Source organism: Lontra canadensis, unplaced genomic scaffold (assembly GCF_010015895.1).
Source record: "Lontra canadensis isolate GAN:19392208 unplaced genomic scaffold, GSC_riverotter_1.0 scaffold312, whole genome shotgun sequence".
In the NCBI taxonomy this organism is placed as follows: domain Eukaryota; kingdom Metazoa; phylum Chordata; class Mammalia; order Carnivora; family Mustelidae; genus Lontra; species Lontra canadensis.
In genome coordinates, this window is record NW_022631306.1 from 15386 (window position 1) to 33825 (window position 18440).

Genomic DNA, 18440 nt, shown 5'->3' on the forward strand with positions numbered 1-18440 from the left:
ACATTATGCTCTTGGCAAAACATCTCCAAGGAAACAAGTGAAACCAAAAGTCTTAACCAGCATGGATTCGCATTCAGAAACCTGGTGTGAGCTGCACCTTGGGAAAGCAGGGGCTCTTGCTGGAGTACAGCGGTTTGAGGTCAGGGTGGCAGGACCTGTGTGTGACGGGCACAGCCTCAGGACTCCGGGGAAATGCAAGCATCATTACTCCTGTGGCTGACAGCTCCATGGCAGGACTGAGAAGACGTGGGCTGGCCAGGTCCTCCACAGAGCCCTGAATAAAGGCTCTCCAGAGCAAGAACCTCCCTCTTTGTTGTTCCATCTCCAGGTCACCAGAAAGAGTCATGGTGGCTCTGGTGAGGAATGGAGCCCTATGGAAGGGTTGCCAAGTCCCACCTCTGGGTCTGAGGCCTCAAAATGGGACAGATGGGAAGGATGTGGCTTCGGCAAAGCCCCTGAGGTCAGGAGCCACAAGAGTCTTGGACAACTACCCACTCGGACCTCTGGACAGAAGGAAGAAACTTGGAGAAAGCAAAAACTGACCATTTGTCAGACTCAATCCAACTGTCTTCTGGGTCCCCTCTCCACACTCTGGAGCTCCTGGTGGTCCCATGCCCGTGTCTTCTGTGATGCGTTCCCATTCAACAAGGACAGGCAGAAATTCTAGCTCATCTCTCTCTCACCCTGTTTAACTTTTAAATCACCAACTGTTCACTCAAACCCTCTGTGGTCCAGAGTTTCTTGTTTTCTAACCATTCTGTGGAATAAATAATCAGTTTCCTTAGGCTATTGGCTCACATTCTTCTCCTTTGGAAGGAAGTAGGGTGCTGCTGAGGCAGGTCTCTCCTGAGAGCTTCTGTAAGAGCCCATCTGGAATCTGGTCAGGTTCGCCTCGTGGCCAGGCTGACAGGAACCCATGAAGGTGGCTTCGGATGCATACTGCCTCTTAGGCACCGAAGAAACGGATTTACTGGTGGAAGAGGGAATTCTGGCTCCATCTCTGCAGAATCTGGTGCGGCCACTACCCTACCCCCTCAGGTCCCAGAAGGAAGGGATGAATGGAGAGGCCAACACTGCAGCTATAGGGGAAGAGGCCTCCCCTGGCTGACAGCATTCCCAGTTAGCCCGTCTCTACACCCTCAGGGAGCTCCACCACCACCGGGGCACAGTCCTCTGGCTCTGCCTCAAAGTCCCACCGAAACTTCTTGGTCAGGTGAGCTTGGAACTTTTCCGCTTTCTGCCTCAGGGTGGCATCCACGGCAACACTGCAGGCGGAGGAGAAGAAAACCTACAGAGAACAGAGGATAAGTCACCCTGAGAACATGGAGAGGGCCGAGAAAGCTGTGGAAATTTCCTCGTGGTGTTCAGCCCTCTGGGGCGGGTGGATCAGCTGCTGCTGGCACTGGCCCAGGACACCTGCAGTGCTCCCCACAAATCAAGGAAGAAGGTCCAAACCCAGCTGAGAGGCTGGGGCAGGACTAGAATGGAAAATCACTATCTTGGGCAGTGATGCCCCATTAAGAGTAAGGCCAGTGGGGCCATCACCCTGGCCCAGTCCCCTGGGGAGCTCTCCTGAGCACCTGGGCAATAACTACACCAGCAGGAGCCAAGAAAGGCCTGGAGGGTTTATAAGCCTCTGCATCCCATAGAGTCCCAGGCTCTAGGCCAACGAGGCTGAACTACTGCTCTAATCTTCATGGGCCACAGGCTGCCAGTCAGAGGTTTCTATTCCCCTTGGAAGTTATCTTTGACGTTCTTCTTATAAAATTGTGCTAACAGGAGCACCTGGGTGGCTTAGTCGGTTAAACATCCAACTGTCGGTTTTAGCTCAGGTCATGATCTCAGGGTCATGAGACGGAACCTCATCAGGCTTCATGCTGGGCAAGTCTGCTTAGGATTCTCTCTCCCTCTCCCTCTAGAAGCCCCCCCCAACCTGGACACATGCTCGCTCTCTCTCTCCCAAAAAAAAAAGTTGTTATAACATGTACATAATACAAAACTACCATTTAAACCATCTTTTTACATTATCATCTTAAAAATTAAATACACATAACATTTACCATTTTAACCATTTTTAAGTGTAAAATTCAGCGGCATTAAGTACATTCACAACCATCACCATGATCCATCTTCAGAATTTATCTTTCCCAACTGATACTAGCTACCCACACTGATTTCCCATTCCCCCTCTCCCCGGCCCCTGGAAGCCACCCTTCAGCAATGAACAAGGGTTCCATTTCTCCGTATCACTGGCAAGCTCTGTTTTTTGTTATTTATTATTATTATTTTTCAGTAAGAGCCATCCTGATGGGTGTGAAGCGGTATCTCACTGTGGTTTTGATCTGCGTTTCCCTTATGATTAGTGATGCTGAACATCTTTTCATGTAGATGTACTGGCCATTTCCATGTCTTTTTTGGAGAAATGTCTATTTAAGCCCTTTGCCCATTTTTAGCCAGGTTTCTGTTGTTGTTGTCGAGTTACTGCAGTTCTTTATACATTCTGGGTATTAATCCCTTGTTTTGACGTTCTTTTTAATTCAGTTTCATCTGATATAAACGTTGAGCAGGGGGTAGAGCAGTAATTTTCTCTGCATCTAACACTCCATTCTGGATTTTCCTGAATCCCAATCACTTCTAAGAGTAACAGCAAACTCATTACTCCTCATACTATTTTGCTGTTTTCAAATTCAAAGACGTTTCAGAGTATCCCAAAAGATCCTCACAATGCTCTGGGAAGACACCCCAGAATACCTATTTTAGGGAAATGGAGGCTAAGAGAAGTTAAATGACCAGATGAAAACTGACAGGAAAAGAAGGGGCAGTTTTCCCCAAACCACCCCAGATACAGGAGCGTGAGGGTGGGGGAAGCTCTTTGTTCCCCATTGGTCTCCCACTGTAGCCAGCCTGCAGATCACCGTGGAAGGATCTGGGGGGGCCTTGACCTGACAAAGTTAACAGGTGTACTCTACAGCTGTTTCTCTACTGCCTGTTAGCAGGAGTAAAGCTCATTTCAGTGGTCTTTGTTTGGAGTCATTCTGTTGGAGTGGTAGCAGGGACAGAAGTGATTGGGGGCAGTGGGTGTGCAGAAGCAGAAATGGGGGGGGTTACAGAATTTGGTTTCATTAACTTGGGAATCGACTAAATACAGAAGCGGGCAGCAAAGCCACAATAAAACAGCAGATCAATAACTAATTAGAGGGGCTGTGTGAGCGTGGCGGTGAGAGGGCAGCAGGGAAGCCGGCCACCTGTCTGCAGGCAGCTAATGGAGCTTGCCCTGGAGAGCTGACTGCGGAGCCCAGCTGAGCTCTGGGGAAGGGCCCCGCATGGAAAGCAGAGAAGCCTTGTTTCAAACAGCATTAGTTCCAGAGGCCCTGCATTCCCTTGGGCCTGTCCCGAGGTCCTGGGGAGCCTGTGGCCGAAGCTGCAAAAGCCTCTTCCTGTTCCCCTCCCCCCACAGTAAACTGGACCCCTCTCTACACAGCCCCGCCTCTCCGGCCACGTTGAGCAGCTGCCAAACACACTCCGCAGCCTCTTCTGTGCCTCTACACACGTGCCTTTTCCTCGGCTTACAACACCTTCCATCCCTGCTTTCATCTTCTTCACCTACTAATTCCTACTAGTGACTCAGGTTCAGCCGAGACGTGACCTCCTTCAGCATGTCTTCCCAGACCAAGGATGGAACAGGTGCTCCTTTATGCTCCTCCAGCGTCCAGAGTTACCAGGAACACAGCTTCAATCTCAGTTAGGTAACAGCCCATTTACTGTCAAGCTCTCCCAAGAGACAAGGAGCAACTCCAAAGCAGTGACTCTGGGTCCTACTGCATACTCACTCCTGACACAGCGTCTGACACAGAGGACCCATGAGGTGTGTAATGAGCAAAAGAATGAAGAAGACCAAAGACTCCATGAAAATCCATTTTTGGTTCACTTTTGCACAAGTCCTTGACACCAAATAACTGCTCAATAATTATGTGATGGTGCTGGACCAAATAAAGGACTTGTCCTGGGGAGGAGGTGGCCCCTGAATGCCACCAGCTCACAAGCCACTTCCTTGTGAGAGGTTTCTTACAAAAGCCCAAACCGAAAGGAACTGCTTCAGCCTGTTTCCCTAGACTGGGCCTGAACCCTCCTATGGCATTTCTCACACCGTGCTCACAGTATCTGTGCTCCTTAAGAGTAGAGAATGAGTCCTTTTTATCAACGTGTCCCACACAGCACATCGCCCAGGGCCTGGCATAGAGTTAGGGCCCACAGAAAGCTCACTAAACAGATAAGAATGAGATGTAGGGACTGCCCTGCATTTGGCAATGGCCAGCAGTGACAGGTCTGACCAGGCTGGGCTCAGACTCATCACTCATCCTTCCCACCCGTCTCTCAAACAACGTCTGGGAGTAAAATCAACCAGAGGCAGGTATAACAGAAACCTTCTGTCTGAAAAATAAGGCTTCTAATTTAAAAAGTGCTTTGTCCTTTTCAAAGAACTTACCAATTTAATCTTTACTACAAGCCTGGGTACTATAAACCTGGGAGGTAAGAGGACAGGAAATTACTATTCCCACTGTACAGATGAGAATGGTGATAAATGCAGAGTAAGTGACAGATGTTAAGCGAGATCCAGTCCCAGCAGGGAAATCTCAGTCCCTCATCCCTACCCAGACCTTTTTGTCTCGACATAGACTTAAAACATTCCTCATATTTTCAGCATTGCCCTGTGGGAAGGCGGGGGACTTAGAGACCAGGTGCTTCTGGAACTGTCCTCTCTGCAGGCCTCCAGGACTCAGGGTATAGCCCAGGTTGACTTTTTTTAAAAAGCAACTTTATTGAGGTCTAATTTACATACAACTAGATTCACCCATTTTTAAGTGTTTGATTTGTTTTGACGAATGTGTACACAAATGCAACCACTGTATGATATAATCAAGACAGATTTTTTTTCTTTTGGTATTCAGTTTTATGAGTCTGAAGCTCACATACCATCACAGTCAGGATACTGAACAGTCTCATTACTCTGAAAAATTCCCTTGTGCTGCCCTTTACTGGTCAAACCCTCCCCTTACCTAAGCCCCTGGCATCCAGTGATCTATTTTTGTCCTGATAGTTTATAAACTTGGTATTTTAAAAACCCGTAACTCAGAAAAGGAGATGTATAGACATTACCTGGTTTTCAAGCAATAATTTTCTTTGATTCTCTTGTTTTTAGATTAACTTTATGGCTTCTTCAGAAAACATGGTCATGATCTAATTATTTTACTTGTTAAAGTGAAATCAAGTAAACGCTTCTTAACATCACTGAGAAATGAATCATCTTAATATCGGAAGATCAATCCTGGATATTTAAAAAATACTTTTGAAAGAGGACAACGACATTTCACAAACAACTGCATTTCTCTAAAACTAAAAGCACACCCCTTGTATTTTTCTTTAAATACAGAAAAAGCTATTAATATTGTTATCATTAAGTCTGTATATTCTAAAACTGTAAATTACTTTAGCCAGAAATGTGAAAACCTTCTTTTATACCCAAGTTAAATAAATTGAGTTCAGTCAGGTCACCTTGAGAAATTCAAAATATCAAGGTAGGTAGCTGAGTCACTATCTTATCCTATTTTTTTTTGGACAGACAAAAAAGATGAAATTTCCTAATTTTTTCAATTCCCAAATGATTTTTCAACTTAGAATGAAACTAGCCAGAGGTAGAACATTCTATTTCCACTTGCGGAAGAAGAAAGTGGTGTTAAATAAAACTATCATTTCGCAATGGTTTCTAGGGGAGTAAAAAGCAACAGGAATCATGTCTTCTGAGGTCAGTTTAAGAATCTGGGATGTTTCTCTGGGAGTAATAAATGGGAACCCACCACCAACTTTAGAATCAAAACTCAGCCTTGCCATCCACTAGCTCTGGTGATCTTGGGCAAAATCATGTGACCTCTACGATGCTGTTTCCTCACTGCAAAGTGAGATTATATACTTAGCTGTGAGCACTGTGGTGAGGGCTAAATGAGATAATGCACACAGTAAGTGTGCAAAAGTGACAGCTGGTGGCAGAAGGTGTGCGAGTGGGTAGGTATATTGATCATGCCAGGAGTTCTGGTAAAAACACCGTAGACATCACTGTCAGAGCAAGTGTCTTCCATCAGGAGTTGAGATGGACACTGGATTTAGAATATCGGCAAAAAATAAAGCTGGAAAGCACAGATGGCCTATTGTGACTTAAAGTATTTTGAAAAAACAGGTTACCCGACTATATGCCTCAATGCTATGCAATCAGCAGTGAGAATCCTTATTTCCTACATAACTCATTTTCCAACATGCTATTAAATTCAGATTATCCTTTCATTGGTTTTAAACAAACTATGGTGACTCAAGTTGCTTTTAATAAAAGAAAAAACTGTATCTATTTTTGTAAAACAAATGATTTTTATTCAAGCTAAATCCATGGGATTTATAAGAACCAGTGGCATCTATTCAAAAGGGCCTCTAACGGCAGAGGCCATTACGTGGCTAATTTTATACCAGCTAACGTGACAGCCTTTTAGTGCTTACACATACAAACACCAGTCCCTCTCCATGGGTAGTAGCCATTTAAGCTCCTAAGTAAGAAAGCCAGTTCCACTTACTTGACTACCTGGGGGCAGAGCAGGAGGGTGGCTGAAGAAGGCTTTTATGGGCTGATTCATTCACTCACACACACCCTGAGTGACTGCCTCTTTGTGGGGGTCTGGATTCTTGGGCAAAATCTCACTGGATTCTCACTGCCAGGATGGTACCAACGTTAACTCTCCATTAAAAAAAAAAAAAAAAAAAAGATCTTGTAATATCCTTTTCCACACTGTGCCTGTTGAAATCCGTCATCCTTCCAGCACATGGTTAAACGCCTCCCTTCACAGTCACTCCTGATCCCCTCTTCTCCTCCTCAAGTTGCAACCCTCGTCTGAATTAACCAATTCCTTTCCTTGATCAGACTGCATTGTTTACACCTGTCATATCAGGGGTATCTATTTGCATTGCCACGGGAATGATGTACTCCAGCCATCTAAAAACACCCGATAACACAAAGTGAGAGAAGTGCTAGGCCTCAACCAGGTGTTGAAAATCACCATATGAAAAACAAACCAGGCTTTGGGCAAAAGTTCATGGCTTAGTGGGGAAGTCAGGCAGGCAATGTACACATTTCAGCAGGCACAGTCTGTGTAATATAATAGTGACAAGTCCAAAGTAGGCTAATGATATGGAAAGGAGAGGGATTGGGAATGGCTTCAGAGAGAGGGATGCCTTGAGGGCATCTTGTAGGATGAACAAGTTCACACCAGGCAGAGTGAAAATCATGTTCAGTTAAGAAGGCATGAAACAGACATAAAGTTTTCAGTTGTGCCAAATGAAAAAGTTCTAGATCTGCTGTGCTTACAGCTACCAATACTGTACTCTACACTTAAAAATGTGTTAAGAAGTTAGATCTCATGTGTTTTTTTACTAGGATAAAAAAAGGGGTGGGGTTCCCTGGTTGGCCCAGTCAGTTAAGCATCTGACTCTTGGTTTTGGCTCAGGTCGTGGTCTCGGGCTGGTGCAAATGAGCCCTGCACAGCCCTGCTGTCTGAAGTGACTTGGTCAATTCATTTGTTTACTTTCCTATCAAAATATAAGCTGCAAGTCAGGGACTCTGTCTTGCTCACAGCTCTATTTCCAGTCCTGCAACAGGGCCTTGAATATAGCAGATGCTTAGCAAATTCCTGCTAAATCAATGAAAAAATCTCTTTTGAAGGCAGGAACCTTAATATACGGACCCCTCAACACTTTCAGGAAAATGCTGTATATAAAGATAGAATGCTCAAAAATATGTGTTGATATTATTTTTTTTAAGAAACATGTCCTGGATTTTTCCAAATAATGACATCAAATTTTCTTGGTGAAAAGTCCAGACAGAATTCTTCCAACCATCAGCTCTGTACACCCAACCTGGGCATCTAGCAATCCAGCTGGGCCCTCACTGCTTCATATATCATTGCTGGCAACACAGTGTCAGCAATCAGAGCTCAGCTGTTGGTCAGCTCTGCTGACAATGGTCACAACAGCCAATGACACAGTATGGCCCTCCTATGTTTTGTGTGACAGCATTAATGCACATCACAAGAGCAGCATGTCATTCCCATGAGTCCTTGCCAGAGGCAAGTCAGCAAGCTGATGCCCCCTCTCACCCCTCATCAGTTACCAGCTCATGTAACCCAGGAACTTGTTGGGGGAGGACGGTGGTATTTCCCCTTCACAGGAAAGGTAAAGGGACTTAATTTCTGTTATGTCGGGTTTAAGTCAGCTGCCTGCTTACAGGGATTCTTCCAACAGCATGTTGTTTGTAGAAAAGTGTTCTATACCTCTGAGATATAAGCCCCTGATGGTGTCCCCACTGATGCCAATCAAGAATCCTTACTGGGGGAATACATTATATTCAGTACGTAGGAGCATAATCACAAGCCTCAGGCCTGGGTTCAAATCCTGACTCTGCCACTTACCAGCTGTGTAACCTTACATAAATGACTTAATCTTTCCGAGTCTCAATGTTCTCCTCTCTAAATAGGAAATAATCCTCCCTGCCTTGAAGGGCTCCAGAGAGATTAAATAAGGGAACCCAAGTAGCATAATAAACATGATGCCTGCTACCCAATAGGAATTTCCGGAATGTCTGTTCCTTCTCTCACCCTGGGTGGGAGTGATAGGTTAAGGAAAAGCCAGCTTCTTAGGACTGGGCCTCATAGTGGTCTCACTCACGGGGAGAAAAAAGCAGCTCACAGAACAGAACGTATGGAAACTCAGAGCTTGCAGCTTCTGCCTCTTCCACACTTGAGAAAGTTACAAAATGTGAGTGACAGAGGCTGTCCCAAGAACTTAAAGGATGCTAATCTATTTGCAAAGGGAGGAAATAGCACAGGATGAAGATTGTACGTTGTTTGAAGCGTCTTCCCTAATTACCACTCATAATGAAAATTTAACTGCCAAGTTAAAAGCAAATTTCACTTTTTCTGTCAGAGAATCTCTGCAGAAACTGGCACGTTTTGTTTGAACAGGAAATCAAAGTTACTTTAATGCTTAAATGAGATCTAAGGAGCTGCAGATGTTTCCCTGGAAATAACAAGCTTCAAAACTCTGTCCTACTGGGTTATACCAACTTACGGCTACAGGGAGAAAGAAAAAGTGTTTTGAGCTGAGTAACTCACAGAGGTAGAGGTTAGTCGAATGCCAAGTACCCCACTGCGTGGCATTCTCAAAGCAAGGCAGGGAGACGGTGGTAGAGAGAGAGGGTCTCTGGCATCACGGAACTTACAACTGAGTAGAAGAGAGAGCCAGGAAACAGCAACAAAAAAGTAACCCTCCCAAAGGGGCTTTCACACTTTCTCACCTTAGTTCTGACCCACATGGGTGTCAGCCAGAAGATGGCTCACCTGTAAGGTGCTGGTGAGGAAGTTGTTCTGGGAGACGATGTCCACAAAGAAGTCGGCTGGGATCTCGCCGAGCTGGTGGTAGAGGATGGAGATGAGGTTGATGTAGAGGGTGTGGTGCCTCACCATGGCTTCTTCGGAGCGACACAGGAGATTCAGGAGCCGCTTCCAGTGCTCAAATGCCTCATACACATTCCCCAGGAGGAAGCATACAAAGGCAAACTGAAGTTCACCTGGGAGGCACAGAGAGGAAAATGATCCTGAGAGAGTGGAGTGCTCGATCTACTGACCCCAGCAGTGGTAGCCTCCTGCACAGCTCTCCTGCAAGGGCGGTGGGGGAGCGGTTTGCACTGAGCACACGCTCAGTTCAAGTTTGCTGAACTGCTCTAAATTCAAGCCACGAGAAACCAAACCATGGTTTTATAGAATCAGACTGCAAGAAAAGAGATCTACCAGTAACTGCCTGGCACTTCAAAAGTTTACAAAACGTGTCCATGGCTATTATACCACGCAGATCCCAAACCGGACTGCCCATTGGTATTAGGAGAGCTTGTTGAAGATAAAGCTGCGCAAGCCTCCCCCACAGAGATCCTGGCTGAGGACAGATGGGCAGAGCCTCAGTGTCTGTAGCTCTGAAAAGCTTCCTGGGTGATTCTGATGCAGACGGTCTGCTCCAGGGCCAGGGAAATGCTGCACTACACCATGTAATCCCCAGCCCAACTCCACAAGGTGTTCAGGTTGGTGATACCTGTCTCATTTTACAGATAAAGTCAAGGGACTTACCCAAGGTCACACATCGAATGCTTGGCAATGGGAACAATGGAAGATAAAACAGAATTTCTACTGGGTGAGAATAGTTCCAGAGCTTCCCAGAAGAGGAAAATTTGTGAGTACTTCTTTGAGGCTTAGCCCTCAAGCCCAGATCACTTGCATTTGTTTAACCACGGGGCTCTGTGATTTAATCTCCATTGAACAGCTTGGTGACTAACAGCATGAACCAAACTACCTAAATTCACATCTGGACCCCACCCTTCAGAGATGTGTGACCTTGGGCAAGTTACTCAATCTGTTTATACCTCAATTTCCTTATTTGAGGGCTGTGGGGAAGAGTAAATAAATCAATATAGTTCATATAAAGCACTTAAAATAATACCTGGCACAAAGGAGCGCTCAGGAAATATTAATTATTATTCCCACGTTTCCACCAGATGCCTGTCTGAAACAGAGACCCCACGATCCAGAAGCCACTGTCCTTGGGCAAGCAACTGGGTCTCTGGTTGCCAAGATACCCTGCTGTTGATTAGAGACATCCTCTCTGGCTTCAAATTTAAGGAGGGGCTCTGTGGTGTCACACTTACACGTGGGTCATGAAAAGAACAGATGCACTCAACACTACGTACCTCTTTAAATGCAGGTTGTTTGATCTCTGTCACCTTCAGAGACATGAAAAACTAGTTCTCTATTCCTAGGCTTGTGGAACTAAGTTTATCTAGCCGCCTGGTCCAGATATATTGGATGTTTGACTGACATTTTCAAAATATTGTCAAATTTGGGGTGCCTGGGTAGCTTAGTGGATTAAGCCTCTGCCTTCGGCTCAGGTCATGATCTCAGGGTCCTGGGATCAAGCCCCACATCAGGCTCTCTGCTTAGCAGGGAGCCTGCCTCTCTGCGTACTTGTGATCTCTGTCAAATACATAAATAAACTTTTTTTTTTTAAAAGATTTTATTTATTTATTTGACAGAGAGATCACAAGCAGGCAGAGAGGCAGGCAGAGAGAGAGGAGGAAGCAGGCTCCCCGCTGAGCAGAGAGCCCGATGCGGGGCTCGATCCCAGGACTCCAAGATCATGACCTGAGCTGAAGGCAGCGGCTTAACCCACTGAGCCACCCAGGCGCCCCCATAAATAAACTCTTAAAAAAAAAAGATATTGTCAAATTTTCTTTCTATGATAGAGGTTAATGATTTGCTTCTACAGTTGGCTTTACCTGGTTAGTTTGTGAAAATAGGAGCTTATTCTCTGAAATTAGGGCATTTACTTAAATTCATGAATTTCTGGCCTAGTCTGAAATTAAGTTAGGAGATCAGAAGTAATTTCAAAGAGTTGTCAGGAAGATGAAAAGTTATCCCTGCAACAGACCTTTCACAAGATTACTTTGAAGAACTAAAATGTTTAAGAGGTAGAAAACAGGATTTTCGTTCTTTTTTAAGCCAGAATTTCCCAAGTGTTACTTATTAAATGATAATACTGTGTAATGCATTAAGATGCACCCATTAAAATGTGCCCTTTTATCAGAGAGGCAATGATATAAAGGGCCCTATATTCAAATTTCTCACTGGTCTTCCAACAGAAAAATATGCAAATACCTGGACAATTTGTAAAAGAAAAAATATAAATAGTTGTTAAAGATGTGACGAATGTCTGCTGTCACTAGAATCAAAGAAATATACATTGAAACGATATCATTCTCCAACCATCCGGTAGGAAGAGGCCTTTGCTAAATCGCCATTTCAGAGATGATGGGCAACAGCTTCATCCCAGTTCGCAACACACAGGCTCTGATCCAACAATTTCAACCCTAAATGTATGTATAAGTACACACAGGATGTTCATTAGACGACACGATAGGGAAAATAGGGACAACTTAAAAGGCCCACCAACAGAGGGCTGGTTCATTAACTATGGCACATAAGTAGACACTATCGAGAAGGGGCTGTTTCAGCAACATAGAAACATGTTTATGTTAAAGCAGATTACAAAATAGTATACTGCAATCTTGTTTTTGTAAAAAATCATTTATAGGGGCACCTGGGTGGCTCAGTTGGTTAAGTGACTGCCTTTGGCTCAGGTCATGATCCTGGAGTTCCAGGATCAAGTCCCGCATCGGGCTCCCTGCTCAGTGGGTAGTCTGCTTCTCCTTCTCACCCTCTCTCTTCCCATGCTCTCTCTCACTCTCTCTCTCAAGTAAATAAATAAAATCTTAAAAAAAAATTATAAAAAAATCATTTATACAAACACATATAATTGAGGGAAAAAAGAGACTAAAGGGAAGTACACAGAAATACACAGAGAAGAGACTGCAATGAAATGCTGCACAGGGATACATACACATGGAACAGACGAAAAGGAAATATACCCAAGGGTACAAAATTTGGTTATTTCTAGGTAGTGGGAGTTGGGAATGCATTTTTGTTTTGCTTCTATGATGACCATACAGTACTTTTGCAATAAGGGAGAAAAATAACAATAAAAACAAAAATAATTTAAAAAAAATCACGATCCTGGTCTAAGCCAGTGGAGAGACCAACACTGAGAGAATCAGGAGCAAAATGAGGAGGCAGATGGGAGACGGGGAACCAGGAGCCCTGGGCTCTGGTCTCACTTTGACCACATAGTTGGCCAAATCCTTTCCTTCTGTGAACCTCAATCTGTAAAATGAGGGGCTGGGCCACATAAGTGGTTCCCAAACACAGAACTGGCTGCATCAGGTTCACCTACAGTGTTTGTTTATTATATAGACAGACAGATAGTGTTGGGGCCCCACTCCAGCTCTCTTAACCTAGTCCCAGGGGGACTGGGCAAGACTGCTTCCTTGCCGAGTTTAGGAGCCGCTGGACTAGATAACCGGAGATGTACCCACTACTATACACCCATCTCCTGGCCCACTCCCAAAGAATCCTGTTCCTCCTCACCAAGCACATCCTGAGGGCTTCCGGGGAACTGCTTGCTGAGTACCGTCTCCAGGGCATAGCTCAGGTCCATGCTGTGCCTGGTTATCTCTGCTGGTGTGGCACCTGCTGGGAACATCTGTGTGGGCAACTCTGAGAAGCGGATCTCTGTCCCAGCTCTGGGCTTCATCTCTGGCAGCCGGGCCAGGCCCTCCTGGTAGCTTTTGCACTCAGTGCCACAGCGAGGTAGATTCTGTTCCACGCGGTCCTTGGTGTGCTTCATGGACAGCACAGGAAGCACCTCTGAGAAAGCACAGATCTGCCGGCTCTCAGGCTGCAGCTTCTCCATTGTGGCCTCGCTGATAAAGTTGGTGAGTGAGATCCACTTCTTGAGTGTGTCGTATGGGTAAGGGCCTAGGAACTGGTCCAGCTCCTGGAGGTTGGCCCTCATGGCCTCCACCTCAGCCTCTGGGGCTGGAGACAGGTCTACCTCTTCTCGGATCGCATTCCAGCGCAGGACGATCAGCCCCCGCTGCTGCAGGCTCAGAAAGAAGCCCATACGAGGCCCCACCTCCCTGGGATTGGCCTTGTCCACAGAGCTATAGTGGAGGAAGTGGATGCCTGGTGGGATCATCTTCACGCCCCGGAACTTGGGCCCCACCTCCCAGGAGTTGTAGTCAATGCCAAACTCTGTCCCCTTGGGCATATTCAAGATGACCACAGTGGCCCCTTCAAAGAACAGGCGCTTGGCAAGCTCAGGATCCATTTGCATGGCAGCCATGGCACCAGTGCTAAGTGACCAAAAAGAGAACCTCTCTTGTCTTCCAAACAACTGAAAAAGAAAGAAATCAGAATTAACTGGAACTTGAGGAAAGATGCTTCATTTGCTGAGGATTCTGCATGTGCCAGATTGAATCAGACCCCTGACATAATTATCTCCCTTAATCCTCGCCACAACCCTGCATCAATTTTACTGAAGAGGAAAAGAGGACTCAGGGTGAAGAGGATTTTGTGTTTTGGTTTATTGAGAAAGAACACTCACTGCATAGCTGGAAAGACATTGAGGATAAACGACATGCTCCAGGTCATACAAGGTCACACAAATTAGAACCTAGGTACCCTGTCCTCCAGGCCAGTGTTCTTCTCACTGCCCACTCAAGATCCACTCTCAGGATCTCTCTCCCACAACAAGATGAAGGTGGGGAAAGCCTGGGTGGTCTATTAGAAACTACGACTGTGCCTAAACTGCCTCACACTGTAACTCTGCCTAAACCCTATCACTGAAGAGTCCCAAGGAGCTAAGAAGGATGATTAAATCCAGCATATACCCAGTTTCCCATAAGCCTTAAGGAAGGCCCAGACATGGACAGAAGGTGGAAAGTGGGTGCTCTGCATCTGAAGTGGGTGTTCATTCACAAAATGTTTGGAAGTGGAAAGCTTTTCAACCACAAACCTCCTCTTCATCTTCTACGCATAAAAAACCCCTAAAGTCCAGGGAGTGAAGCAACTTCCCAAAGGGCCCACAGTCAGTGGCAACTCTGGCCGCCTTGCCCAGAATAGATTCAGGTGGGATGGCTGGCCTAGGATCAGTATTTAGAAGAGAAAGAGCAAGAACACTTATTTTACCCACCTCTGAACTGTCCACGGGGACATACTGACACAACGTGTAGGCAGGCAGACACTGCCTGGGTGGTATTTATAGGAATGGTTCCAACATGAGCTAATTTAATAAAAACAATTATCTAACCTTCTAGTCCCAAGACGCTTACCTATTCAATTTAACAAATAATCACTGAGCGCCCGCACTGGGCCAGATCTTTGCCTGGAACAATGATCTATGAAACATCCACAGGGTAGGACAGTCACTACTGCCTCTAGGGACTTCCAACCCAGCCAGATGCACAAACAAGACCCCCAAATTTCACAAACAGAAGAACCAGTTGCCTGTTTAATTCTTCTTACTCTTTTCTATGTTAAGCAAACAGAACAAACTAGAGCAGGGAGAAAAGGAAGGCCGACCTGGTTCCAAAAATGGTAGAGGCAATGTTTTATCATCTTAACCCCAAACCACGGTAAATGACTCTTACTCTAAATGGGCATTTTTTTTTTTTTCAAACTGCAAGTCAAAACTCATTAATGGGTTAAGAAATCAATTTAGAGAGTCTCAACCAGCATTACATTTTTTTAAAATGGAAACAACAAAATTTAAAAAAAGAAAAAGAGTGCATCATGAGTAATAAAGATAACTGTCTTCTGAAGTTTTATGTGTCTGTATGGATTCTTGGTCATGAGGTAAAATGTATTTGTTATTGCAGGTCACAGTCAAAAAAGCCTGAAAGCCGCTGCTCTAAATAATTTGCATCATCATCATCTTATTCCCAACCCTGAATTCAGAAGGTACTTAATAAGTACTTGCTAAATGAGGAGCTACTACATTTAGAACAATTGTTCATCAATTAGCCATTTTCCCTTGTGGTACCTGCACTCCTTCCTCCTTGACAATGACATTCCTTTATTCAAATTACACCAGCGGTAATTCTCTTCACTGTATCTTCAGCAGCTGGCACACGGCCTGGCACAGAGACTATGCCCTGGAATGCACAAAGTCACATCTGTCCACCTGCTTCTCGCCATCACCTCCTTGCTGCAAGTTACCCGTTCTCCATCCAACAGCCAGAGTGAACTTTTCAAAGGCCCAACCTAAGCATGTCACCAGCTCACACTGAATTCCATGTGAGTGGCTCTTCTTCTGGCTCCTGGAAAACCAGAATTTTTACCATGACCTACAAGACCTACAAGGCCTGGGCTGCCTGGCCCCTCCCAACTCCTTCGGTCTGTTTCATACCGTGCACCCTGCAGAGTTCTCTGTTCCCGCCACACTGGCTGGAGGCTCCTTGGATTAAAATAAAAAAAAAAACAACTCTTCCCTCTCCTCTTCCTCAAATCATTTTTTCTGATCTCAGCTCAATATTCACTTCCTCACTAAAGCCTGCTTGACCCGGGGTTAGGTCAGGTATCCCGTGAGACACTCCCCGGCACCCCGGACATTTCCATTTCATTGATCAGGCTGCAGTTCTGCGTTTGTGTTTAGCAGACGGCTGTTACCTCCGTGAGACTTGAGTCTTTTTGTTCCTCCAGCACAAACCAGCCCCTCGATAGGCATTTATTTAATAAAAACATGATATCCATGTTGTAGATAGATGAGAAACAAACGGTCGGTTCGGGCAAATTACCTTACCCGAAATTAGAGTCGAACAGAACCATATCGGGCGCGGCCAGGGTCTCCGGCCCCCAAGTTCCCAAGTTCGGGAAACAGCTAAGTTACCCCGGGTGCCCCAGGAAGTACTGGCGACGGGGGCTCTGGTGACGGTTTTTCAGGGAGAAAGGCCTGCAGAGGCACCAGGGTCCAAGCACTGGCCCACAGAGAGGGACGCGCGCGTCCCGCCGAGGCGCCCCACTTCAGGGCACTCCGCGATCCCGAACCGGGAACAGGGTGGCTGGGCCACACGGACAACAAAAACAGAAAAGTTCAAACAGGCCAGGAGGCCGGACTCACCAGCTTTGGACTCTCGCCCCTCCCGGGCACCGCGGAGCACCGGAAGTTCTCGCGGTTTGGCTTGGGACGGGAGCGACGGGGAAAGCGGTCCGGCAGAGCTCCTGGTCTGGGGAGGAACGGTCCGCGCCTGCAGGTTCCGCCCCGTTAAATGTTGCCTTTTGCTACTTTGGGTTACACGTCTCCTGAACCGTGGATAACAACCTTCACCAAGCTATGTATATCCTGCTCCAGAAACACACCCACCAGCCCTAGTCCTTTGGTCACAATCAGTCATGGTCGCTGAAGCAGGGTTCATGATCATGGCTGTCTAGTAGCCACATCAGAAGCTCAGTAATGGTCCCTGTCAGCCAGTTTCTACCTGAGTATCACCACTCGCCCATTATCACCCAGTCGCTGTCCAACCACTCTCAGTCCTAAAGGAGATTGTCAGAAACCCAGCCCGCAGGGCGGAGAAGTCGTCCCAGCAGCAATAGCCACTACATGGGTCCCTCCGGCCATAATCACCAGTGTCCTCAGGTGGTGCAGGCTACAAACATGCCTGGAGGGAGGGAATTTCTTGTCTGGTTCTCTGTTGTTTCCCAGGAACCTAGCCCAAAGCCAGACACAAGGGGTTCAGCTGGGTGTGTGTGTTTAATTAATGACTGTATTAATAAATGATTTCTGTTTGAGGGCTTTGCTCTGTGCTGGGTGGCTGTATCAGTCAGGGTTCAACCAAAGAAGCAGAATCAATAGGAGATATATATTAAGAGATTTTTTTTAAAGATTTTATTTATTTATTTGACAGAGATCACAAGCAGGCAGAGAGGCAGGCAGAGAGAGAGATCACAAGTAGGTGGAGAGAGAGGGAAGCAGGCTCCCTGCGGAGCAGAGAGCCTGATGCGGACTCCATCCAAGGACCCTGAGATCATGACCTGAGCGGAAGGCAGAGGCTTTAACCCACTGAGCCACCCAGGCGCCCCTATATTAAGAGATTTTTTACAAGGAATTGGCTTGTATGATTGTGGGGACTGGCTAGGTAAGTCCAATATCCATAGGGCAGGCCATTCATATATGACTTCTAAGCCTTAACGTAACCCTAGAAGTAGATATTAGTATTCCCAGCTTACAGAAGAGAAAACCAAGGCTCAGAGAGGTTACACAGCTGGAGAGTGGCAGAGCTAGGATGCAAACCACAGTCTGACTGACTGTTCCTGTCCCCGTGCTGCTGCTTCTTAGCTTGTCTGTCACACTTCCTCAGTGACAGCTGGACACACCAATCTTTCTCAGTCAAACCTCATCTCTTAGTGGGTTGCAGACTATACTGGGCTCTGCAGTCATGGTTAATCACAATAAGCTGCTGCAGGATTAACCAGAGATGGCCTCCATCAGTCACAGTCACGCCTGTCAAATTCCGCCTGTCATGTCGGTTCCATTTCCTGTCTGAAGAAGCTCAGCTCCTTCCCTGACCCTCCTTATTCCCAGTGTGGGTGCTGAGCTAAGTTTATGATCTCAGAGCTCCCTGTTCCAGCTGGGCTCACCATCTTCTCAGAGACTCCAGCCCTGAATTAGGGCTTGAAAGCTACAGATGGTGACCCTGGAATGCCACCTTATGGGTCACACGTCCATCCAGATCAGGTTTTCAACTCTGATACTACTGACAAATCAGATCAGATTTGTTGTGGGATCTGTCCCATGATTATGGGATGTTTAGCAGCATCCCTGGACTCTACCCACTGAATGCCAATAGCACCCCTCAGGTGTAACAACCAAAAATGTCTTCAGACATGGCTAAACGTTCCCTGGGGGAAGGC

The 18440-nt window shown here is 46.1% G+C and overlaps 1 protein-coding gene across 2 annotated transcripts; it reads right to left on the reverse strand.

Moving 5' to 3' along the window:
* Nucleotides 1–962: 962 nt before the first annotated feature.
* Nucleotides 963–16676, reverse strand: LOC116862731 (protein AAR2 homolog). 2 transcript variants are annotated; one of them, XM_032850119.1, is made up of 4 exons: nucleotides 16651–16676; nucleotides 13119–13926; nucleotides 9432–9661; nucleotides 963–1288 (listed from the first exon to the last, which is right to left on the reverse strand). In XM_032850119.1, the coding sequence occupies exons 2-4, from the start codon at nucleotides 13873–13875 to the stop codon at nucleotides 1121–1123; spliced, it is 1155 nt and encodes a 384-aa protein (XP_032706010.1). In that variant the 5' UTR covers nucleotides 13876–13926; nucleotides 16651–16676; the 3' UTR covers nucleotides 963–1120. The 2 variants fall into 2 exon arrangements, with proteins under 2 accessions (XP_032706010.1, XP_032706012.1); XM_032850121.1 differs by lacking the exon at nucleotides 16651–16676 and adding an exon at nucleotides 16333–16457.
* Between the last annotated feature and the right edge of the window lie 1764 nt (nucleotides 16677–18440).

Coding starts and splice junctions, on each gene's coding strand:
- LOC116862731 (XM_032850119.1), bottom strand. CDS start 13,875: ATGGCTGCCATGCAAATGGATCCTGAGCTTGCCAAGCGCCTGTTCTTT. Junction 9,662..13,118: donor AAGCCCTCAGGATGTGCTTG/GTGAGGAGGAAC, acceptor TGTGCCTCCCAG/GTGAACTTCAGTTTGCCTTT. Junction 1,289..9,431: donor TCCTCACCAGCACCTTACAG/GTGAGCCATCTT, acceptor TGTTCTCTGTAG/GTTTTCTTCTCCTCCGCCTG.